Raw genomic sequence first — 26227 nt, 5'->3', positions numbered from 1 at the left:
TTTCTTTTGCTTCCCTTGGGGAAAATTGAATATTAGGGCACATACTGGAAGAAATTGCGAAATAATAGCGTGTCATGGTAATATGGCTAACCGAAGGAGCATGTAAAGGCTGTTGACATGAGATTAAATGTGCTTTAATCTATACATGTAAAAAAAAAAAGAAGAAAGTGACAGCCGTCCCTTGGGACATCAGCCGTTTCAAATCTGATCTCCTGTGTGTGTAGATGCAGCCTGTGTTTTGGCATTTAGACTTTACTGATTGATTGATTCTTCGGTGATCTGTTGATGATGCCTGTCGATGCTCCAGTAGATTCTCAAAGATAAGGCTGTCCTGAGCCAGCCATACAGTAACCGTGATCCTCTCCATGTGAACAGCAAGTGAACGTGTGTGTGTGTGTGTGTGTGTGTGTGTGTGTGTGTGTTGAGATCATCAGTAATATTTGGCGTGAAAGAAAAACATGAATGGACTAAATAACATGTAAACAAAATGTAAACTCTTAGGCTTCTGAATGCTAGAAATGCCAGAGTAGAAACTCAAATGTATTCTTATTTACATCTTTGAACAGGACAGAACAACAAACACACACAGCATACTACAAATCACATACAGCCAGACACAAATACGCACAGGCAACAGAAAGTGCAGAGAGAGAGAGAGAGAGAGAGAGAGAGAGAGAGAGAGAGAGACACAGACACACACACACACACACACACACACAGGTCAAAGCCACAGCAAGGCATTGTGGGAAGGGTGGGTGGGCACTGGGAAGCATGTACATTTATGTGTACTATTTTAATTTCTATACAGTGTGTGTATTTACAGTAAGGGTATGGCAGTAAAACATTGTGCAGGTGTGTGAGTGGTATGCAGGCATGCTGTGTGTGTGTGTGTGTGTGTGTGTGTGTGTGTGTGTGTGTGTGTACTGAGGGTACAACTGTGAAGGTGTGTGTTTCATAGTGCTCTGGGTATGATGGTGAAGGGCAGAATGGGGCTGCTGGCCTCCAGCTCCAAGGCGGTGAGGAAACACTCTGTGGCAGCCGCAGCGTTTCCCTGAGCCTGCAACACCTCACCGAGGCTGTTCCACACATCATGAGCCGTACTGAGGAGAGGAGAGACGAGAAGAAAGGAGAAGAGGAAACAGAAGAGAGGAGAAAAGAGAGAAAAAAGGGAATCAGGGAGAGCATAGGAGAAAAGGAAATGAGGATGGAGAAGAGAAATCAAGATAAGAAAGGAGAAGAGGAAACAGGAAAGGAGAGGTGAATAGAGGAATAAAGCAGGAGGAGAGAGAGAAAGAAAGATGAGAGAAGGAAACAGGAGATGGAAAAAAACAGGAGAGAAAGGAAGAAGAGAGGAGAGGAAAAAAATAGGAGAAGGGAATTATTGCAGTGAGTGACCTAAAATATAATAATCACGAACATTGCGCACGCGCACACACACACACACACACACACACACACACACACACACACACACACACACACACACCTGTTGACCTGCACAGCATCCCTCAGGACCTTTTCCGACAGACTGTAGCGCTGCAGCTGGTGAAGAATCAGACCCTGTGGACATTAGAGACACATAGAATGAAAAAAAGAGGAAGAAAAAGGAGTTTCAAGTCATTGTGTTATGATGAATGTGTACTGCTGTGCATTGCAGTCATACTAGTAGTGAGAATAGAGTAACATTACTAGCGTTAATTTTGTATTTTATTGCATTAAGTACCACTGACTGAAAGTACTGACACGTCATCAAGCAAAGAGCTGCATTATTTATAATAGAGCCATATAATCTATAACAGGTGTATATATATATGATGATGGAGCAGCAAATAAACTGTCCTAAATGGCTTCCACTTTCCAACACATGCCTCTGTCGTTCAGCTATTCAGATAGATTACAAGCTTTTTCCCTGTAAATGTATGTAATGCAAGAAGGACTCAACATGTGTTTCCTGCATTCTGCAGCACTTCCATTTAAAGGAAGCTTTGATTCACGTTTGACCAACATTAAGGACATATAAATGCATATTAAACAAAAGTATGGCCCTGAATCATATGTTACATCTCATTAAGTCAAAGTCCTCTAGTTGCACAGTTGAGAACTGGTATTCCTCCTCTGGCCACTGAGGCTGGCAGATTCAAACATATTCAGGAGGAAAACTGTGTGAGATCTGTGGAGTGGATAGTGAGTCTCATTTCCTTTGTATTGTACTGTACATACTGATGATTTTGTTTCAAAACCCTGAAATCCTATTCGTCTCAAAGGCCTGGAGAAAAAGGCAAGATCAATTATTTAGGTAGTATTTATTCTGATGTCTCATTTATGAATAATCTATATATTTTGTTCCCACATGAAGGACTGAAAGTCTGATTGTGAAAATCACTCAATTTGGTTTCCCTTTCTTTTTTTTCTTCCTTTTTGTAATATTGTTTGGAAATGTACACTTCATTCTGGATCTGGCTTATATGAATTTGTGGTGCCTTGTAAACCCTGGACATAGTTATATATGCATGACACAATAATAAACACTTTGATTCATTCATTCATTCCATTTGGGGAGAGTGGAGTATGGTAGGTCAGCACTGATGCTAAGAGACTTTTATCGTCCACAATAACCAGTTTTGGGATGGCCCTCGGTGAGGTAAAATGTGAAGGTGTAAACAGAGGCAGAGAGTACAGTGCTACGATTGGGATGGAGCCAGTAAGAAAGAGATAGAGGAGCGAACAGGGAACAGAACATTGTTCCCTCCCTACACAGATGGTTTAATGGGGCCGTCCCACAGGATTATGGTTGATTACATAAAACACACAAACCCTCTGGCTGTACAGACCACGCAGAAGGCTAGGACACTTTTTTTTCTGTTCTCAAAGGAATAAACACTAGGACAGAGCAGAAGAGGAACATCAGAGAGTGTGTGTGTTTTGTGTATTACCAGTCTCTGCATGGTCTTGACATGCGTCGGGTTGATGGACAGGGCCTCTTCATACCAGCGTTTGGCCTCGTCTATGTTGCCCCTCAGTTCAGCTATCTGCCCCCTCATGTACAGCACATTATGGGATGTGGGGAAAAGGTTAGAGGCTTCCTGCGTGCATGCTGTGGCCTCTGCTGGCTTCGACATGCCGGTGTACACCTCGGCTATCAGAGAAACACAGACCGGGAGGAGAGATTGCAAACGTGAGGGTTTAACTATGAGTGCACGTTTCCTTTTGCTTGACTAAAATGTGCCGTTTGCAGCAGCTTTCAAACATCAGTATCTTTGTCAAATCAACTGACAGCTTGGTATAATTACTGAAAGCAAAATAACAGTCAATATAAAACCGGCAGCCTCTAATCTCTTAAAACCAAGACTGCATTTCCCATAAATGCTATTGTTGTGTGGTACAAAGAGGATGATCTCAAGTAACATTTTTAAACTTCTTAAACTACAACAATGTATTAAAATTAAGAGACACAAACAGAAAGCTACATTTATTTATGGAGAAAACATTTTTGCAAAAAAAAAAAAAAAAAAGCAGTGAGAAAGCATAACTCAAATTTTCTCTCTTCAAATAGCATAAATACGAAAAACATTTTCAGTATTAAGGTCACCTAATGACTTTAGTATGGAGAGAGAGAGAAATACAAACAAAGAATGAGACAGACAGAGGAAATGATTTTGAACCATCTGCTTGTCTGTCCTGTGATTGGATGATTATTTTAGCTGTGTCACCAAGCTGGAAATGACCACCACTGACAGGAAGCAGCAGGAGAAATAAACAGGTGCAAAAAGAACCTCTGTCTATGTGTGTGTGTGTGTGTGTGTGTGTGTGTGTGTGTGTGTGCGCGCGCTGTCTGCATGTGTTTATGTATACTCTTTAGTCTTCTTATATCTGTGTCTGCTGGTGATGCAGACATCAGAATCAGGGCTTGAGTGTACTTTAAAGGTAATCCAATCTGCTGCTGTTAAAATGAAGGAATGACTGCTTGTGACCATCACATCACAGGTTTCGACCTTTTAGTCTCAACATGTGATCTTTCCTTCCCCGATTTGTCTTATTTGGAGGGTTTTAAAGGCCTAAAGAGATGAAAGTATCCTGTATTTTTACATACTTGAAGGTTTTGAGAGGTAAACGTGTAGTATTTTATAAGAAAATAAAAAAGACAAAAGTAAGAGAACTATTTTCTGTAAATGACTCTATTCTATCACTTTAATTGTTTACTGACCACTCAGATTTAATAATTTTTGGGCATTTCTGCCTTTATTGGACAGGAAAGCTGAGACATTAAAGGGGGGAGAAAGAGGGGGGGGAAGACATGCAGGAAAACCGTCACAGAATGGATTCAAACCCTGGACCTTCTGCGTCGAGGAATAAACCTCCTCTGCATATGTGTGCCCGCTCTACCAACTGAGCTAAACGGCCACCTGACCGTTCAGATTTATCTCGGAATCCCTTGGGGAAGTCCTGAATTGTCAAGTGTATTCTAAGACGTGATGATGATACAATTTGCCCTACAGCAAGAAGTATACCTATTACCAACTAATAGAGTCAACAAAGCATTACAGGACCTGCTGTATGTTTACACGTCTGTTGACTGATGTGTCACTATATTTGTATGTGTTCAACTTAATAACCTAACCTTATCACAACAACCTGAAACAAGGTAGACATGGCAACAATAGGAGATTGATACCCTGAACTCACTGAAAGTCGCAGACATTCTTTCTTTCTAGGTCATGTTAACCACCTACTGAATGTTAAGGTAACATCAGAATAAATGTAGTGGCAGTGGTAAGACAGAAACCACAGTCATAACCTCTTCTAGCCTTTCTGTCTCTGTCAACCCTGTTTTAATCCATCCATCCATCCATCTTCAACTACTTGGCCGGGGTCAGGTCGTGGGGGCTGTTGCACTTTCATGTATGTAACGGTTATGTACGTGTGCATACCTGCATGCAGCCAGATCTGAGCCAGGGTCATCCAGGGGTGCAGGGGTCCATGTTTGGGGGCACTGCTCTGCAGAGAGGAGGCTACCTCAGACAGAGCCTGCTCTACACGACTGGCTGCTATAGATGTAGCATGAACTGAGCCTGGAGGGAGAGAATTGAAACCATTATACACGCCATCTCCTAAAGGGACTGACTCACTACTGTGGCACATTAGGCAGCCATGTGCCACAATGCAGGGTTTTAATTCAATCAAACACAACAGCAGATTTCACTGATTCCTACAATTTCAGACAAAACAAGGAATTTATCAGTGTAATCTGGAGTGTTCGGGTGCAGTTGAAAGCTCAAAACTCTGGGCCCACATTGGCACACAGTTTCCTGTTCCTGCACTAAAGCCTTCCACACGCTGCAACAACAGTTATGGCTCTGGTTAAAATGAATCATGTTCTGCACCATCATGCATAAACACTGCATCACTCTGCTGATTAGTTATTAAAAGAAGTGTGTCTCTGATTTTGTCTCTGCATTTAAATTACAAGATTATTACAGGGACGCAAAATGGCCACCACATGGGACTGCAGATGCACACTGCAGATCTGTGAAAGCAAAACCTGATATCATGATTGTGTTGTCAACAATATTATTTCCCACATATTATCATATCCTTCTAATGTTACATAAAACATATATATGAATGTTATTGACTTGCCATTTATCTTTTATTGCCTACTTATCTATAGTGTGTTGTCATACATATTCTTTTTGATAGACTGATACTCTTTTGAGATCAGTGAGATTGGGAAATATAATGGGTGCGCTAAAGACAGTGCTAGACTAAGAAGTCTGTAAAAAATATTTTCACTTTCAGCTCGTTTTTGTTTTATAGAAGTCATGTCAACCGCAGCCTGAAGGGTTTAGATAACACATACATATGTGCTTTTTATAAAAAAATTAAAAAAATTGCAGCTCGCTGGAATAAAAGCCTCACTTTAATAAAACATCTCCCACACCCTTCTCTTATTATTCTGATCTACCATGATGTAAAATACTCTTCCTCCTCTCACTACATTGTTACTATACTGTGTGTTTGTGTGTAAAGGGACAGGAACTACCTATGTGTAAAAGGATAAAAAGAGAAGATTTGAATATTACAACTGTGTGTGTAATGTGGTGTGTGTGTGTGTGTGCATGTGTGTGTGTGCAGGCAAAGAGAGCTAGTGTGTGTTGCTGATAAGTGGCTTTAAAAAAGAATGTCTCTCTCAAACACACACACACACATACAAACACAAATGTATTTCAAGTTGAGCAGCCTAAGGGCTTACGTTAAGTAATATTATAGTAGATGGCAGCATACAGAGGCCCAGCCAAGTGCAGCACATTCAAACATGTTACAGTATGTTGAACTAAACTCGGAAATTCTAAATAACTTTTGCCTAGGGGTGTTTCAACGGCATTTCCTACTAATTAATCTGTCTGCAAATTTACTCAAAGGTTCTCCATTTATCTCTATTTAATTTCCCCTTACATCCACCCCTTTTACTTTCCTGAATACACTAGTTATCATGCACTGCAAGGCTCATACATCATATAGACGGTAAGGCACATGGCCTTGAAAGTAAAAGTGCTATTTAGTCAGTGATTAGTCAGTCTAACAGTTGTAGAAAGAGGAACAGAAGTGGTACTCCATATTTACCTCCGCCAAGGTTATGTGCTCGACTCGGTTTGTCCATTTATTGGTTTGTTTGTGTGTCTGTCTGTCAGCAGGATTACGGAAAAACTACTGCCCTGACATTCATGAAACTTGGTGGGAGGTTGTATATGGGCCAAGGATGGACACGATACATTTTGTAGCAGAGCCAAATCAAGGGGCGGCTACACAAATTATTTTTCACTTTCGTTAACATTGTGAGATAGGGCATTTGTGCTGCATTCATGTGGTGTCGGAACAATTGGAAAAATGAGTTCCCGACTGGGAAAAGTCTCACTGCATTAACATTGTGAGATAGGGCATATGCCTTGGCAGAGGTCTGTGCTCTCAGAGTGCCCTTCTAGTTTTATATGGATTGCTTTCACTTATACCATTTTGTGCCCCTAATATTCAAGTAAATCTATCAACTGAGTATTTGTAAAATGAAAATATATAATAAATGCACCTTCAGACATGATATATAGTCATAAGATTTCACTCAGTGAAATTTACACATTTTCTAACTACTTATGAAAGCTTCCTAAAGTGCCTAAAACGTGGACAATTCACACAGCAACACATGCACTACTGTAAAGCTGCTCTGAATTAAAGGAATACACTGACCTAAGGGGAAAATGCCACTAATCACCACAGCATAAACTGGTGAGTGTGTGGTTATCCTCTGTGCTTCCAGTGTAAGGCACATTTTAACAATGGCAGGATGAGGAACAGATTATTTGATCTCCATAGAGCATGTACACTATGCTTAAGTGTTAATGGCAGTAAACAACTAAATGTTGATAATAGATGCACGGAGGTGAAAATAATACATATTTTCCTCTCAAACAAGATTATCAATGGGGCATCTTATCATGGATTCCCTCATTCAACCTTTTCCACAATAGTTTGCTAGATATCTTTGGATTATGCCAAAATTACTGTAATCAATTAAAATCATCTCGTGCTTTCTCATGCCGTCAGTACAGTCAGTACCAGTATTTGATCATTAGTGCTACATGCAAGAAGCTGCTTTTTTCTCTCCTTTCTGGTGTTGCTCTGTAAGCATTTGCTTTCTCTTTTGCTTTACTGTGAAGGATAAACATGTCAGAAATGGTACCTCCATCTCCCTTTTACAACTCAATGTGCTGTAAAGCATGTCAAAAGCTTTCCAGCAAAACCCAAAGTTTGTTTCCTGAATACTTTCACGGTGCTTTGTTCTGATAAATTGAAGAATGTGTATGCACAACACTGTTTTTGGAGAGCTATTTCTTTAAGTCGTTGTATTCCTTTTAAATCCTAGACCACCAACTTGATAGCAATTCAGTACAAATCTCCCGGAAAATGGCTGCAGACTTTAAGTTAAAGCAGAGGATATATGTACATATGTTCTTCGTACAGATATTGTACATATATCGAAAACCTCGTCGAGGAAAAGGAAGTCAACAGGGACCAAAGGATGGATAAAATAATGGATGGGAAAAGGAATGTCAGATGGAGGTTAGATGGCTACTTACAAACAGAAAACATGGAGGAAAAACCAAGAGTATTAGCTTCCTGCAGGCCGCCTTGAAAAAAGGATGGATAGGAAAAAAAAGAAAGACGATTGTTAATGATTGAAAAGGAGGAAGAGACAGAGAAGAAATATCCAAATCATATTCAGAGCACGATGAGGTTTTTATTCTTCACAGTAGCCTTTAAAAGGTTGTGACACACCGACCAGACGGCCGACCCTCGGCAGAAAAGGCAGTTGGACAGATCAGTCTCCCCGAGTTGGTCAAAAAAATGCCTCGGAACACACCAAAGAGACGAGACGTAATACGTCTCCATAACAGCAGGCGGCGCTAATCTGTATTGTCGGCCAAAAATGAAAACCGGTAGCTGATTGGACGAACGCATCACGTGGGTCTGGTTTCTCCGGAAATTCAAAGACAGACTGTCATGGCGGCTTGTTCAGAATACGATCTCATATTTTACTGAAATAGTTCACTAAAATGTGTTTCTGAAAACATTTTAAGCGAGAAATAGGCCATGCAGTTGCTGAATCTGTCTTCATTTCAGATCGACAAACGTCGGTTTAAAAGATTTGTCAGATTTTGAGAGACTCTAGTCACGCTCATCCCGCTCCTCGTTTCCGGGTTAGCCTCTACCAATCAGATGGGTCATTTGCCCGCCTTCCGATTCAACATGTCAAATCGGCCAAAATAAAGACGGACGACTGCACGGAACACACCGAACAGACTCGAGTCACTGACCTCGCCAGACTGTCCGACGGCCGATTATCGGCTTGGTGTGTCTGGGGCTTAAGACTTCATCACATGAGACAAGCTGCTTCCACACGTGCCTTACTTATGCTGTAATTGGTTTAAATAAATGCTTACCTACCCGCAAATCTGCATATTTACTTGTATTAATAGCCATATTGAATTAACTAAAAGTATGAAAGAGGCTCACCTTTTCTACTTTATAACTAGTTTTGAGAATGAGTATGAGAAATACTCTGAACTGCTTAATTTTGAAAAGTATTCTCAAAATTAAGTAGTGCAGATTAACATGCATTTAGCACAGTTGGATTTAAATAAGATGTTTGCACCACAAATACCTCACAAAGTGTTTAAATTGACTAACAATGCGCACAAAAGCTAAGTGCTCCCTAATCAAAGTAGTATGCTAATAAAGTAACAAAAGGATCTAGTCACATCACACTTTCAGTAATTGTGATCATTGTGATGGACTTATTGCCACGGTTTGAAATAATGTGATTGTTCTCAGGCTGACTGAGAGGCTCATGTTCTGGAGAAAAATGAATTGTAATTTTAAATGATGTAACTCCATAGCATATAATAGCAACAGTTATTTTCCAGCGCAAACATCATTAGTAGAAGAGATGGCAACAAAGGGAGACAACATAAGGTTGGAACCAGGAAACGAGACAAATTAATGTTGGCTGAAATTTGAAATCCTCACAGAAACACAGAGAGAGAGAGAGAGAGAGAGAGAGAGAGAGAGAGAGAGAGAGAGAGAGAGAGAGAGAGAGAGAGATGCAAAATAAATAACAAAAACAAGAGAAAAATGGCCAGGGAAAAGCAGATAGCTGTGAAGAGACAGTTTAGCTGTAATATGTAAAAATCTATAGTATATATATATATATATATATATATATATATATATATATATATATATATATATATAAAAGCTGATCTTGAAAACCTCGCTGTATCAACAGAGACTTCGTGGAGTTTGTGTCAAGTGAGTCAGTTCACCTGAGTTGCAAAAAAATGCAACGCAACTGCAGCACGCCTATCAAGGCTCAACTGCACTCTAATCCACACCCAAAGTTAACATGCACAGATTTACAGCAGGCGTAAGACCTACAGTATGTGTGACTGAAGCACACCCAGTACTTTGTGGGGTTAGTCAGTTTAGTATTAAACTCATTGTTCATGCTTGAGTTTAAGTTTAAGTCAAATTCAAGATTCCCATTGCCTACAATCTGAGTGAGAACAGGCTGAGTAAAATCTTGTTAAGAACTGGGACTGGTAGATTAAACTGATCCCCGTTATCTGGAGAAACTCTGGACAGTCTCTACAATATAATATACTAATATTATATGAAAACAATATCATGAACTCACTGTTGAATAGCTACAAAAGAATGTATGTTATTATATGATATGATAAACTAATACTATGATAATACTTTTCTATTTAGTGTAGTGAGAGATTTAATACAATTGATAAATTAAAAAGCTATGAGTATAATGTAATAAAAGCCGGCATAAGCTACATCAGTGAGGTCTTTTTTCAGTTTCTGAATTTTGAACATTCACTGAATGGTTTAACACCACCAACACCAGTGCAAAAAAAAAAAATACTGGGACAGCTCTCATTACTCAACACACAAGTTAACCAATGAGCCATTCTCCCAAAAACTTGGTGTATTCTAGATCACTCTCCACACCATGCTACAGGCGGAGTGGACGTGGCGGCGGATTACAATTGGAGGAGAGCTGGCGGAGAGTGGCGTGGTTGCAAAAGGAGTGAGTCCTGGTCTTGGTGGGCGCAGGAGGAGGAGGAGGAAGTGGAAGAAGAGGAGGAGGAGGTGGAGGAGGAAGAGGGAAGGAAGATGGGTTTTTGTGTGGAGGGAGAGGAGGAGGCTGGAGGATAAAGACAGGGGAAGAAGGGGAGGACAGTGGAGAGGAGAGGGTGGAAATGGTGGATGGGGAGGAGGGGGAGACGGGTTCAAAACCAGAGTGAGAAGAGGAAGAACCTGAGACTAAAACAAACAAAGGAAATAAAACAGAAATGAGTTAAATTAATCAAGGAATAAAGACAGGGGATGATACATACTGGTTCTCAATCTGCATACACTATTTTTACAATATTTCAACAAAACAATATTTCTAAAATGATCTCATATTGGAAAGTTTATAATTTTTGTGACCAATGCTATCATGATAACGAGTGGGAAAGGTTTTCCTTTGATATCTGTAGATATGAGGGAGAATGGATCAATATGAAAACAAGATGAGGAAGCCACATCTCCCTCTTGATTCCATTTTTCATAATTAAATCACAACTGACAATTAGTGATTTTCCAATTATGAAAAGGGTATTAGAGGCACTATTAGATGAGAGAAGTGAATTGTTTACTGAAAACCATTGAGCACAACTGTGAGTGTGTGTGTGTGTGTGTGTGTGTGTGCCTACCAGTCTCTGGGTCACTGAAATCAGGCAGAGTCATGGCGTTGAGCTGTCGTCTGTCTGCTATGGCTCTGTCCAACAGACTGCTGCCACGCCCAGAATCACTGCCACAAAAACATGTGCTTGGGTTGATATACAAACATGGTCTCCAAAAGCAACAGATAGTACAACCATTTTGTTTCTTAGTTGCCTTTAGTTTTCTTAGTTACTGTCAGAACACCAGCCTAGTTGTAATGAGAGTGTTTACTAAGTGGAGATTTACAACTGTTTAATAATGATGTAAACTAGATTAGAAGACATCTACAAGACATTTAAAAAAACAACAACACTATTTTAAATTATAAAATATTCTAATACAACTATATTAAATGACTAAATAGCATCATCCTGAAACACATATATCTTCAAGTATATATATATATATAGATGATATGACATATATATATATATATATATAAATTAAATGTAAATAAAAGATCACACATTTACAAAGAATTAGCAGCTAAGTTTAATATTTATTTTGGTGTGTGATGCTTCCCTTTTACAGAGATGATTGCTTTTTGTTAAATTTTATTTTATGGTGTATTTTAGGCGTTTATTATTCGGGACAGCTGAAGATGTGAAAGGGGAGAGAGAGGGGGAATGACATGCAACAAAAGGCCGCAGGTCAGAGTTGAACCTGTGGCTGCTGCGACAAGGACTGAGCCTTTGTACATGGGGCGCATGCTGTACCAGGTGAGCTATCCAGGCACCCCACAGATGATTGCTTTTGACTGTACGGAGATGTTTTCCTGCAACTGATTTACACATTACATATTAAGTTTTTACTGGCTAAGACATCTTTACGTTTTAATGGTGCAACCCGATTTAGTTAATCACTAGTTTGAATGAATCTGTGTGTGTGTGTGTGTGTGTGTGTGTGTGTGTGTGTGTGTGTGTGTGTGTACCTGGGATTGGTAAGGTTGTAAAAACTCTTCCAGATCTGCAGCATGTGTTTACAAGTGAGCAGAGCATCCTCCGGTCCTCTACACATCGACTCCAACTTCACCTTGGTATATAGCAGACTACAATATACAAACACACGATAAGATGACATTTTGTGTGTGCTTTAAATGAAAGCATGTTGTGGTAGCGTGTGGGTCTTACTTGAAGTTCTCGGGGTACTCGGACAGAGCCATCTCTATAATATTCAGAGCGTCGTGGTAGTGTTTCTGAGCAGAGAGCAGCAGGGCCAGCAGATGAAGGGAGTGGACATCATCCCCTTGAAGCTGCAACGCCTGTCGTACATAGCCTAGTGCCTCGGGGATCTACACACACACACACACACACACACACACACACAAACACAAACTACAGGTTTTCACTACAGTTAGGGTAAAAAGCACTATGCAAAGTGACATATATGTACATATGTACATAATGATTTTAAGGCGTTATTACTAAAGATTATGTTACCTGTCTGGACACAGCAAGCTGAAGTGCCAAGTAGAAGGCTGCTAGATGATCAGTAGGAGACAGACTCTGAGCTCTACAGAGAAAGACCGAGAGATTTTGTGTGTTCAGACGCGCTGAATAAAAAGTGAATTAAGATTACATGAAACTTTAAAGACCCCTGTGGGGAAACTGGGTCGCTGCAGTAGCCGAACAGTAAAAGGGTCGCAAAGACAGCAAAGTAATAGAGCATGCAATAAATCAAACCACAGAATATTTAAACATTTCTACACAGTTAGAAACTTTAACACCATATTAACAAGCGGATTGATGGCATATTAAAAAAGAAGACATATTGCAGCAGTATAACAATGTCGTAAATAATGCAGAGAATGTATATTAAAGGGATCGTTTAGATTATTTGAAGTGGGGTTGTATGAGGTACTTATTAATAGTCAGAGTATAACCTACAGTAGAAGGCAGTCGGCACGCCCCCAGTTTGGAGAAGCAGGCAGGAGTCCCAGCATAGAAGCTAAACAATGTACTGCTGTGGACGGGAGCAGCAGCTAAACGTGTTATAGCCACCTAAAAAAAATCTAAACTATCCCTTCAAGACCATTAAAAGCTTTCACCTTATTTATAGATACAACTTGCAGTATGCTCTGTGGATTATTAGTTGCAGACTCTTAATCTCCAGGAGGAACAAATAGTATCAATGTTTTAAAGTATGTGTGTGTTACAGCGTTATTCCAATATATCCCTCACATTTAGAACATTTTTACAGATGGAAGTTGTCTAAGGACAGTATATACTTGTGTACTCATATACTGTGTACACAGATGACGAACTGTGCAAGGTAAATATAATGGATTGATAAGGTGGTAAATTCAAAACAGTTTCTATTTTCTTAGACTGAGAAGCAGTTTGTGCCGTGACAAAATCATTCTGAGGGAAATGTGGGTGTGAAAGAGAAAACAGCGAGCAGCATGGCTCAGTCCCAACCTCTGGAAGGCTCCCAAAGCTTTCCTCTGGTACTCCTCCTGTGTGCTTCGCAATGATGCTAAAGAGACGCAGGGAGACAGAGTCAAGGACAGAAAGAGATGAAAGAGGCACATTATACAATAATACACAAAATGCAACAGTCAGTGGAGTCATACAACAATATTTAATGTAGTGTTTGAAGTTTCGATGTGTCTATATGTGAAAACATCACATAGACAACAGGAACACAAAGGGATGCATGCACTGTCTTGTGTATTTTTTTCAGATTCACACAAGATATGTGACTTACTTTCCATGTTGTCATGAATCACAATAGGTTGGCAAAAGTGTGGGGGGGGGGGGGGGCAATCTCCAACATTTCTGAAAAACTGAAATCTTAATCCTAAAGCTTATAAAGTAAGAAGCAACCAAGTGTTCCTGATTATCATCCTTTGTCGTCAGGGATGTACAAGAGCACATACAAACAGAGACCTACCGTCAGTGGCTTTGAGGCTGTAAACCAGCCCGATGGCCAAGAAGCCTTTGGCTCTGAACTCAGCTGCTTTCTCCCCCATGTCAATCACCATTTTAGCAAAGCACTCCCCTTCATCCAACTGGATTATGGGAGTAGACAGACATATATTGAGAGAGAATGGAGAAAAAAAAGAGAAGAGATTTTGGAATAAAATCAGGATTTTTTTTTAGAAAATAAAAAGGTGTTTAAGGGAAGCCATTAACAGAGGAGCAAATGGAAATATCTACTAGTGTATACACAGAACGGTAGCTTAAAAAAAAAAAAAAAATCACGAAAAGTTTTCAGAACCGCTAAGATGCTTAAGCGACTAGCTGCATTTGAGTTTATGACAGGATGGTCCTTACCCAGTGCAGAGGTCCGATACACAGCTTGACAGCCAGCAGAGGGATGGTGGGGTCGTCAGGCTTCAGGCGAATACACTCCTTAAGGACCTTAACGGCACGAGCTGATTTCCCAGCTGCCATTAGTGACAGGGCGAGCTGGTACCACAAGTGGAACTCCTCAAAGGCAAACTTCATGGCTCTCTCCAAACACTGGACACATTGTAAATAGGACACATTCCATAAGTGTTCTCAGGGTATATGTAAGCTTTATCTAGCTGTACAGTCATTTTACTGCATTCATTTGTTTTGGGGAAATGAATGTGAAAAAAAAAGAAGAAAGTGTATGTAAGTGGGCGTTAACACTTAACACACATATGGCGTTTTTCCACTACATGGTACCTGCTCGAGGTCCTCCTTCTTCCATTGCAGATTTAGTACTGCCTCATGCGTGAGGCGAGCGTGGCTGGTCGTCATAGCGACGCCGCAGGAAACTGCCGCGACCTAACGCGACACACTCAGAACGTCGAATGTGCGTTGTTTTTGATTCTCGGCATGTGGCTGTTGCCACAGCCAGAAGACAAATTTTGTTTCAAAACAAGCTGGAGGCAGCAAAAAAAAACACAGCTGGCTAAAATGTTTAAAAATGTTCAGGACAACCCCGTCTGACGCTATGATACGCAGCGATTAGTGACGATTCTCTCCAGCCAATCAGTAGTCTGCAGGTTTTCACGTCACCTTTTGGTATCGCCTCAGCTCGCTTGGAACCTCGACGGAGGAGATACTAAAAAAAAAAAGTACCTGTTGGCAGGTACCAGGTACTTTTTATCATAATGGAAAACCAAAAAAGGCGAGTAGAGTAGAGCTAAGTCGAGCAGGTACCATGTAGTGGAAAAACGCCAATAGTGACTATGCAGCCCACAGAGGGATTACTCACCTCTGACAGCATCTCATACTGCCCTCTCCTGCCCAGAGCTATAGTCAGCAGGTCGTACACCACAGAGGCAGACTGCAGGCTAATGATACGGTCATTGTTGTGTTCAGGAATTCTACTCAGGACAGCATCACGGTTAGCCTAAAACACACAAACAAAGATAGAGATGTAGAAATGGCACTATGTCAAGATTTCCAAAACCAGAGTTGAGGATCCACAGCTAGTTTAAGAGGGGTGTGAAATATGTTTCTTGTGTCTTACCATGGACTCACTGATGAGCAGCAGCAGCAAAGCTTCTTCTGTGTTCTCCTGAGGGCAAAACAGACTGCGAGAGAGACACGCACCGAGAGACAGAAAAATGGAGTTGGACAAGGATGAGAGGGAAGAAAAAAGGGAAAAATTGAGAAAAAGAAAAGTGATAAGGAGGACATGGAGCGACTGGTTGGCAACAGTTTAATTTTAGAGCCTGTTGGCTATTCCCCACAGTATTCCAACTTTAGCATCAACAAACAAACATTATCACTTACTTCTCTCCCGAGTACACCCGTGGGCGTCGGCTTAGGCTGTAGTTCTTGGTGAGTGTGTGTCCTTGCCGCGTGGGATCATCCAATGGTGACACAGTGGGTGGGTCTTCCAGAGGAGACCAGTAACTCTGTTCGCACATTCCTCTGAGCAAGATCTCTGCAAGCTGTCTGGCTATGGTCTGCATTCTCACACACACACACACACACACACACACACACACACACACACACACACACACACACACACACACACACACACACACACACACACACACACACACACACACACACACACACACACACACACACACACACACACACACACACACATTTGGCAAAGATACTAAGCAATCTGTTTATTTGGGGCTTACATTGCTTCTAATATAATTAGAAAACAAGAGTACAGTTATATAAATCATGTTACCCTTGTAAAGACTGTTATCGGGATTCTTTTATCATCATAAACAGACAAAATCAAATATTGAATCTATGCCGAGAATTAGATAAGAAGATTGATTAACACCGTTGGAAACTGGAAACAGGGGCAAACAGCTAGCCTGGCTGTGTCAGAAGTGGGGCTGTGCAATTAATTGAAATTGTATCAAAATCACAATATGGACTATCCAAATCGCAGGGGGGTGCAATATTTGTGTCAAAATACAATCCTGAATTAAGTATTGTGGTGCTGCAGAGATGTTCTGGCCTACAAGTGATATTCTACAGACTTAAAGACATATTTGCTGATTTGACTCCAGCTCTGTGTGAGCAGCGTGTGCAGATGAATGGTGTTTGGTTTCCCTCCGTGGCCACAGCGCATAGAGCAATTGCAATAGTCAAAATAACAGCAATTAGATATTTTCCTCATATTGTGCAGCCCTGGTCAGAAGTTAACAGAATCCCTCTAACAGCACCTGTAAAGCTTACTAATTAACACGCTACATCTAGTTTGTTTAATCCGCAAAAAAAAAACCAAAGCACAAAAGTTTGGGGCTGGAAGAGGACTTTCTGAGTTTGCCAGGCAACCAGCCAAAACCTAATCAAACTCTCGTCAAGAAAGCAAATAAGCGTATTTTTTCAAAAATAAAAAAAGCCAACCTCCCAACCCATGCCTCACCATGCGCAGGCTCTGGGTGGTTCTGTTCTCAACAGCCCGAAGAATCTCCCGAAACCGGCCCACGCCTCGTGTCAAGTTGCTATGGCAATGTAGTGAGGAAGCAGGAAGAAGGACATCTGTCAGAGTCTGTAGTGCGTGTATGTGTGAATGCAAGATGCAGCAAAACAAACATATGTGCATAATCCATACTATGTCCAAAACATTTTCAAGTTTCTGTCTATGTGTGAGTCAGTGAATATTTAGCGGCATCACTAGCAGATGTTTCTTTGAACCACAACTTTGCCAGTTTGCAGGATGACACAGAAAAGGTCTTATATGGGGGTAACATTAACACACACATGTCTCAGGATCTTTGATGTTTATTTATATTTTCAAGATATTTCATGCTGCGCTAGGCAATTGTGCATGCTGGCTGCTTCAAATGAGAACAGGTTTTTAATGTTACGGTCAAATATAACGCAAGGGGACGTTAGTAAACTAAATATTCTTTTTCATATTTGAATTCATTACTTCCTGTGTGATGAAGTCTAAAAACTAGACACCAGAATTTAATTTGGGTGAAAAGGGAAATTCTACAATGTCTACATATTTTAAGTGCCCTCTCTTTCCCTCTCTTAAGTGGATCCATTACTTCCAGCACAAGGCTTTACCTGAAACTATCCCCGCTGTACTGAAAGCAACAACACTGTCGGAACTACTCTCTGCTGTCCTGTGTTGCTACTTAACTGTGTTCACACTTTCTTGCTTCAACCACCATAAAGTGGGTGGAAAATGCCCACAAAGGGTTGTTCGTGGTTACTGTTTGGGCATATGGTGCCCTTTCTAAACTAGAAAAAAACAAGTTTGAAGTTTAAGATGAGTGTAAATACAAAAAACATGTTTAGTTTTTTTTTTCTTAAAAATGTCTGTTTTGTGGTTCTGAAGAGTGGTTCTCTCTGTTTTTCTCTCCCGTACTATCTATCCACCACCACCCGTTTCCCTCTCTTACCCGTTCTTGAAGTGGATGACGTGAGCTCTCTGCAGGCCTGTCTCCAGGAAGTAGCCCAGTTCCAAGTCCTGAGCAGTCGGGCCAGGCTTTGGGCTGCGGTTCTGAATTCCTGCTGACAACGCCTGCGGAAACAGACAGGGATAAAGAAAGGAATACAAAAGTGAACACAACATTGCAAAGAAGGATCTGCCTGAAAGCCCCCTCACCTAAATGAATGATGTGTGAAATCCTACTACTATATGTCAATGTTTGTCAATGGGGTAAACTTCTATATGTAAGAGCAGAGCAAAAGGTCGGCATTCATGTTTGATGCACAGCTGTTAGCTTAGTCGTGTATAATCTCAGGGGAAACACTAGGCCTGATGTAATTTTATGACACTAAGATTCAAATTGGCTCACTCATACCATTTCAATTTTACAGTGGCCTTTTTTATTCATTTATGTATGCATGAGAAATGTTAACTAAGCAAGACACAGACGATCATATTTCTGTCTTTTGCAGCCAGTACGGTACGTGCAAGTGGGACTGCATGAATAATTTACTTTAATTCACTACGGGTAACATTGGTCTACATTTCTGCTACTTGTGTTGAATTATTATTTCAGCATTGTCAAAAAGTTATTATAGGAGTATAAAAATTGGGCTAGGGTTGATAAATAAACCTTTTAAAATCTGCTTGTTTAGTTTGTGTGAAATGTTACTTAAATGTGGTTCCAGATCACATCATGTTCATTTACATCCATGTACAGTGTTTCTTAGGACTTAGGATGTGACTTTACTAGAGCTGAAATATGTTATTAGTCAGCAACTATTTTGCTAATAGATTAATCATCGTCATTTTTCAAGTAAAAACGTAAACAAAATCTCTGGTTCCAGCTTCTCTGTTGTGAGAATTTTCACAATGGTAAACTGAGTATCTTTGGGTTTCGGACTGTATTTATTATAGTATAACTATGATATTTTAAAATATTCCTATAACTCAAGATGTTTCTGTCACATCCGTACTTGGTGACTTTATCCAGGTGATGTCCTTTTTTTCATCACACCTTATATTAAACCTATAGCATCATATGTTCTTCCGTTGTATTCAGACAAGCAATTTATGCAATACATTTCACAGGAATTTAATTATAGTTTTATGGTTGGGACAATTTCATTTGTATCCTTCTGCTTTTTATTGCAGTTTACTGTTGTTTGCCAGCTTAGTCTGTGCGTCCTCTTACACATTCTCCAAATAAAGAGGAAGAGATTGTTTTGACAGTTGGCTTTCATGGGTGGTAATGCATTAGTCAAACTTGCACACCGTCAGCAGAGTATTCATCACACACCCATAGGGATGGCAGAGCATTTGGAAGTCCAGGAGCTAAGAAGATATTTGGTGAGCGCTTGTGTGACACTCAGCAAAAACAATACAATAGACAACAAGTATGCCAATATCTCTATTTTTTTCGCCGACGCACAACAAAGCGGAAACTGCATTCTGACTGGTACCGGATGCCAGGACTCTCACAGTGACTGCAAGTCTCTCTCGTGTCAAAGGACGAACATTTTCTTCGTTTCTTTGCAAGCAGGCTCAAAAGCAGCTGTTCTTCCTCATCCGTTGACTCCAATATCATCTTAGCCACTGTTGACATTGACCTCAATGCTGCTGACAGTTCTGCCATTGTTCACCTTTTTCTTCTTCTTCTAGTCCGTAGAAATAGCAAAGTCGGTAGCCTTTCCTCAGTTGCGACACCTCTGTTCAGGAGAAGACTGCAACTAGTGTCGCGACCACCACGCGCGAGTATAAATAGTTACAGCGCTCCCATGACGTCACACTGTCGCGCGACGCGGTCGGGAATGGCGAGTATAATGAACGCTTTAACATATACCTTCTCAGCCTCCTGCAGGTAGAGCAGAGCAATGTCTCCAGACTTTTCATAGCAGGTAATGATTTCCTGCTCCCGGTCTGTTGTGCTCTTATTGGACGATGGAGAGCCGGTGTTCTTATTGGATAGAGATGGAGAGGCAGCTGGGACCTTCTCTAGGCACAGCCCTGAGTGGGGGGGGGAACAGGGAAAGAGTGCTCAGGGTGACAGAAAATAAACAAAGAGTTAATTATCTGCTATTTATTTTAGCCTTTCAAACCATTAGTATATACAAGTTTATATTTCTGATAGAGTTGTTTGGTGTAGTTTTAGACACGTGGATGATCATCTTCTCCTACTGATGATTCATTTTCAAACCGATCTGCTTTGTGCCTCAAAACATAATAAATAATTTAAAGTCATCACATTCATATCTTATCAATCATAAATGACAGGCGACGGTTACTTGAGTTAACAACTGTCAACTGACTGTGCAAATTGTATTAAGTTAAACGGATGAATTAAATAAGAATAGAATGACAACTGAATATCTTTTATTCAAGGACAACCAGAGATGCCTGATGTATGACTGTGTGCATTTATTCATATTACAGTTTATTCCACTGTTGATAATAAGCAGTGACACAGTACTGCCATCGTGTGGAGCAAAGCAGCAGTGCAGAGGTTGGGATGACTTGACTGATGGCAGTTGAGACATGGAATGATGACTGGGTGTGAGAAAAGAAGAAACGAAGAAGAAAAAGAAGTGTGTTTATACCTTTAGTAGCGTATGCCTCTGCTATCATGGACAGCCTATACACAGGAGCTCCCCCCAGCTGCATGTCATCCAGGTTCACCCTGCTGTAGTGACCTGCCAAAACATCAATTATTTATCAATTAATAAATCGATTGGTACGCCAGTATTTTATACATATACCAAGGCACTTTGTTTGATTAATAACATCAAACCATGGACAAATACTAAACATGAGTAAATAAACCAAACCAGAGGTGTGTGTGTGTGTGTGTGTGCGTGTGTGTGTTACCTAAAGCGTCTGTGTATTCTCCCTCCACATAGCACAGTTTGGCCATCAACAGGCTAGCTTCCTGGAGGTAATCGGCCTGAAGGATAGAACATAAGACATTTTCTCTTTTTTAATATTTTGACTTTTTTTAAATTCATGAGTTGGGTTTCCATCTACTGATTTTGAGAAGCTTTGCATTAACCACATTTTGTAGCACTAAATTATGTGACCGAAATTGATTTGTAAAATAAATAAAAAAGAAAGTGACAACTGCTAAAAGTGACTACAAAAGAGGATTCTAACAAAGTAAGTCATTCAGTCAGTCAATTGTCTACACATCCATAGTTACCTTGAGGTTTCCTCTGTCCAGAGCAGCAGTGAGGTGTTTCCTAACCTCCACCAGTTTAGGTCGTTGGCCCCTGGGACTGGCTCCCTGTTTAATGGGGTTCTCCTTCAGGTACGTCTGAAGCTTGCATTCCCCCAGCAACAACTCTCCTAGGTCATCTACACACACACACACGCACACACACACGCACACGCACACACACACACACACACACACACACACACACACACACACACACACACACACACACACACACACACACACACACACACACACACACACGATGAGAGAGATGTGATGAGAAATCATGACTCTAAAGGCTCTGACACACCAACCTGATTATCGGCCGTCAGACAGTCTGGCGAGGTCAGTGACTCGAGTCGGTTCGGTGTGTTCCGTGCTGCCGTCAGTCGGAGGAGCCGTTGGCGTTCATTTTCGCCGATTTGACTTGTTGAATCGGCCAGTGGGCAGTCAGACTCAATGACCAATCTGATTGGTGGAGTGCTAGCCCTTGACTAGCGAATCAGTGTAGGAGAAAACCGGAGCTGACAACGCCAGTATCTTCTTATTACTAGCCATCGTATTTTCTTCCGTTCAGCGAGTAATGACAATGATGATCCTTCTTGACTACTATCAACACTCTCTGATGAAAACAGTGACTGACGACAGCGTGCTCTGTGTTTACTAGGTCTAGAGAGATGTTCTGTCATTTCCGGTTTTCATTTTTTGGGACGACAATACAGATTAGCGCCGCCTGCTGTTATGGAGACATATTACGTCTCGCGCATGCGCAGAACGTACGTACGCTCAAGTCGGCGTTGCTTTGGTGTGTTCCGAGGCACTTTTTGGACCGACTCGGGGAGACGGGAGCCGAATGATCAGTCCGACTGCCTTTTCTGCAGACGGTCGGCCGTCGGGTTGGTGTGTCAGAGCCTTAAGGTTTGAAGGTCAATCTGAGTTAAATCTACAGCCAACCTAAGGGCGATCTAAAATTAATTGATTTACAATACAAAATCAAAATACACTTTTCACAACACTTTATGGACTATCTTAATGACACTTTAAGGGTTCTCTTGGGGGTCAGCTTGACTGCGATTGCACTAAGTAAATCTATATATACATAGAGAAACGCTGCTGTGCTCTCTCTCTCTCACACACACACACACACACACACACACACACACACACACACATACCAGCAAGAATTATGTATAGCTTAACAAGCTTCTAAACCGTGTGATTGTGTGTGTTTAGAGGTTCAACTGATGAAAGGAGCTGTAATCCAGTCAGTGCCAAATTACATTCCATAATGGCAGCATTTTTCATAGTGTTCAGAAAGCGTCTGAAACATTCACATCTTGCACAATTGTAAAACAGCAGGTAACCTTGGTTTGGGTTACATACATAACAAATAGCATTTAGTCTGGAATATAATCACATATTCATTCTATGCGAGAATAACATGTCGAAACATTTCTCACTAAGATAAAGATGGGGAAATACAGCTCTAAATAATGTCAAAGCTTTCTGAAATGATTTCACTGAAAGTCGACAGACCTCACATGCTGTTTTTTTTATTTGGCAGTTTTTAGGGGTCAGGAGATTTTTAACACATTCATTTTTGGCTTACAATTTACAATGATCTGACAACATTTCTGTTTTAAGACTATCATGCCACAAGCCTGCAGTTTTTCTCGCCCTACAAATGTGCAACAGAACAGGAGCAATTCCTCTAACTGCCTGTCAGTCACAGTCTGTCAATCCACACAGGAGTCTGACTGTCACTTAGCTTAACTGACTACTGACTTACTGAAAACGTGTATGCTGAATTAACCTGCTTGGCCCACTGACTCCAGCATTTAAATTAGCTAAAAGAAGGACTGTGCTGTCGGTGAGCTGCCAAACCGATTTCCGAGTCAATGTTAGCTAACATTTGCCAGACAGCCCACCTAATGTTGCTGTTGTGGAGATAGGACGTTCGCAAAGGAGCTGAATCAAAGAATCGAAAGCCTGCTTCACCTCTGACTAGGGCTGCACAATATATCAACTAGCGCAATATACATGTTGTCAACTACGAGATTGTTTGTGTTAGTTGAAAGAAAATATCAGTAAAAACACTGCAAATTAAAATGTAACTCATTCTTTTTTAAAGTAGTGCCTTTTATGTTCAATTCAATCTTCAATCTATTCAATGAAATAATGTTAGAAATGATTTCCTTTTATTTGTTTTAAATTCAACAAGGAATGTATTGTATTTTATAAGAATACTAAAAGCAACAGAAAGTCAGAACTGAGTACACTTTAATATCTGTTTATATATCGCAAGTAATATCGTTATCGTGATATTCAACGCATATTTTCCTCACATCGTGCAGCCCTACCTCTGACCGCACTCACTAAGGAGTACGCTCTGTAACCACACTCAACAGTGATGTCACAGTGTTATAGAGTCCACCTGTACATCACTGTAGCACTGGAGGCCAGCAAAAAAAAGAGTTTTTAAGGGGTGTGTTAAGTTACTCTTTAATAGGAAGGTTCCAGGGGCCGAATAAGATATCAGTCACACTACAAGGCTTTATGGATGCATTAACCTCCAGAAGCAGTCAGCCTTGGTTATTTGATGACAGGATGTGGTTCACTTTAGTCAATTTGGATCTATTGGATCAGGGCAATGAGTGATATTTCAATGTAAACATAATGACAATAGGTGCTTTTAAATGGCATGACAAGATGGGATATGATGCTATCTGTTTGCACACAAGCCAGCTCGTTTTCATATCAAAAGGGCTAAGAAGGCAACTATAAAATGTCCGTGAAATGAACGCATCACGATGTACATGACGACATATAGCGATGCGTTCATTTCACAGGGTTTTGGCAGATGAGATTTTATTTATTATATTATTTATTTATTTTTTTTATCCATGTCAGTTGATTCAGATTACAGTTAGAAACCGGGCACTGCCTGAGGAGAGGCCATATTTGTTAATTTTTAAAACGAAATGTTCCTCTGTCGTAAACGAGTACTAACTGTAGCTAGCTAGCTAGATGAGCTGTAACGTTACTGCCAGTAACGTTAGTGCAGTTTACATTTCAGCGTCAGCAAGGAGTTGTTTGACAGCTAGCAAGCGATCATGCATCCTAGCCACAAAGCTAACTGTGTGTGAAGCTATTGCAATGAGAAACCATAATTAAAAATATCTGATGGTAGCATCAGATATTTTTATGTAGAAAATGTTAAAGCATATAACTAACATCTGGATCATTTCAGCATCATCAAACTGTAAGACATGTTAGTAACACTCGTTTAGAGGTGAAACAATGATGTACTTTTGCTATTAAGGTGTTGGTGTATGCCAATAATAAGTACCTGGTTAATGTATCATACAAGTCAAGCAAGAACAATATTTAACCTTAAAGACATATGTTAGTATGTTTGAGTTCCGCTTGAAGGGAGAGCAGAGCGAGCCAGAACTGTTAACGTTAGACCACAGGAACTGAGCGAAGTTCTCCATATCCTAAAATCAAAGTATCTTCAGTACACACCACACTACCCAAAAGGTGGTAAAATCCCCTGTGAAAATGAAGCAAGTCTCTTTTTTTTTTTTTTAACTTTGCTAGCTAACTAGCTCTAACCAGAGCACAAGGCTGGACATTTCCCAGCATCGGGTGCCGCTGTCAAGGAAGTACCGAGGACGAGACCAGGGGGAAGGCCTTGTAACGTTAGACTGAATGAACGAACAGGGAAACCCGCAAATGTCTTACCGTTTGATATTAATTTGGCTGAAAGCTGTCGTACTAACTCCGGTATCTTGTCCCATTGACTCTCTGAACGGCACCGCTCTATCTCTGTCTCCAGTCGTGAGCCAAACTTCCTCGCTGTCATTTTTGTTTGTGGGCTCCACTGGACCAAAACACCACAAGAGGATCCCTCTCTGCTGGCTGGTACAAGTGTCAAGTTACCGCAGACGAGTAATACACTGCTTCCGCTCACTACTTTCAAAATAAAGCTTTCACTGGTTGAGATGACTGTTGTATCCCAGTAAGAAACAAATGGAAAAATTGAGTTTTTACTAAGTTGGAATAGTGACATCTAGCGGTCAAGCGTGTATAATTTCCCTCCTCTTGATTTTTATGCTTGTCAGCAGAGCATCTTCATTCCTCCGGATTTGCTGATCTAGGTCCTTGTTGAACTCTGATTATAAACATATAAAACCACACACAGACTAAAAACATTTTTGTAAGAAGAAACAAGTGTCAGCACAAGAGGATTTTTTTCACAGGAGATATTTTGACATGTCACATTAGGCAAAGCACATTAATGATGGCTAAATTCCATTTAGTTACTTCAGTTTTAGGGTGCTGGTATTATACATGCTGACTCACTGTCTCACTGTCATGTCTTACTCGAACACTTGATTATAACAAAGCCATCATTAATGTTATTTGTAACACCTACAGTCTACTTTTCCTACTGTGATGTAATGTCAAAATGCCTGCTGTTAAAAAAATAAATGGTTCAAAGTAGTTTAAAGGTTCTGAGAAAAACAGAATTTAAAATATTCATTATGTATAGCTATCTGACTTGCTAACAGTCATCAAATTACTAGTTATTTTCAAAAGACTCAAGATATCCAAAAGGCCTTCAATAAAATTGCCATTTATTTAAGAATCATATTTTACCACAGAATATCTGTCTAATGTATACTACAGTAAATAATATGTATAATCAGCATTAAATAACTCAGATTCTTTACTTATGTACAATAAGTATAAAGTCCTGCTTTCAGAATTGCACTTAAGTAACAAAAGTATTAGGCTATCTGCAAAATGTACTTAAAGTATAAAAGCAAAAGTACTCACAGA

General features: G+C 40.4%; 1 protein-coding gene across 1 annotated transcript; it reads right to left on the bottom strand.

The window, feature by feature from the left end:
- Positions 1 to 155: 155 nt before the first annotated feature.
- ttc7b (tetratricopeptide repeat domain 7B) lies at positions 156 to 25323 on the bottom strand. Its single transcript, XM_078277225.1, has 21 exons — positions 25127 to 25323; positions 21365 to 21519; positions 21037 to 21112; positions 20769 to 20861; positions 20015 to 20178; positions 18143 to 18264; positions 17155 to 17233; positions 16044 to 16219; positions 15778 to 15841; positions 15520 to 15657; positions 14607 to 14795; positions 14224 to 14341; positions 13749 to 13806; positions 12771 to 12843; positions 12462 to 12622; positions 12263 to 12379; positions 11322 to 11419; positions 4929 to 5069; positions 2934 to 3136; positions 1487 to 1560; positions 156 to 1100 (listed from the first exon to the last, which is right to left on the bottom strand). The coding sequence occupies exons 1-21, from the start codon at positions 25245 to 25247 to the stop codon at positions 953 to 955; spliced, it is 2568 nt and encodes an 855-aa protein (XP_078133351.1). The 5' UTR covers positions 25248 to 25323; the 3' UTR covers positions 156 to 952.
- Positions 25324 to 26227: the final 904 nt, after the last annotated feature.

This window comes from Sander vitreus, chromosome 20 (assembly GCF_031162955.1).
Source record: "Sander vitreus isolate 19-12246 chromosome 20, sanVit1, whole genome shotgun sequence".
In the NCBI taxonomy this organism is placed as follows: domain Eukaryota; kingdom Metazoa; phylum Chordata; class Actinopteri; order Perciformes; family Percidae; genus Sander; species Sander vitreus.
The sequence above is the reverse complement of the archived record's forward strand: the minus strand, read 5'-3'. Positions and strand labels throughout refer to the sequence as shown.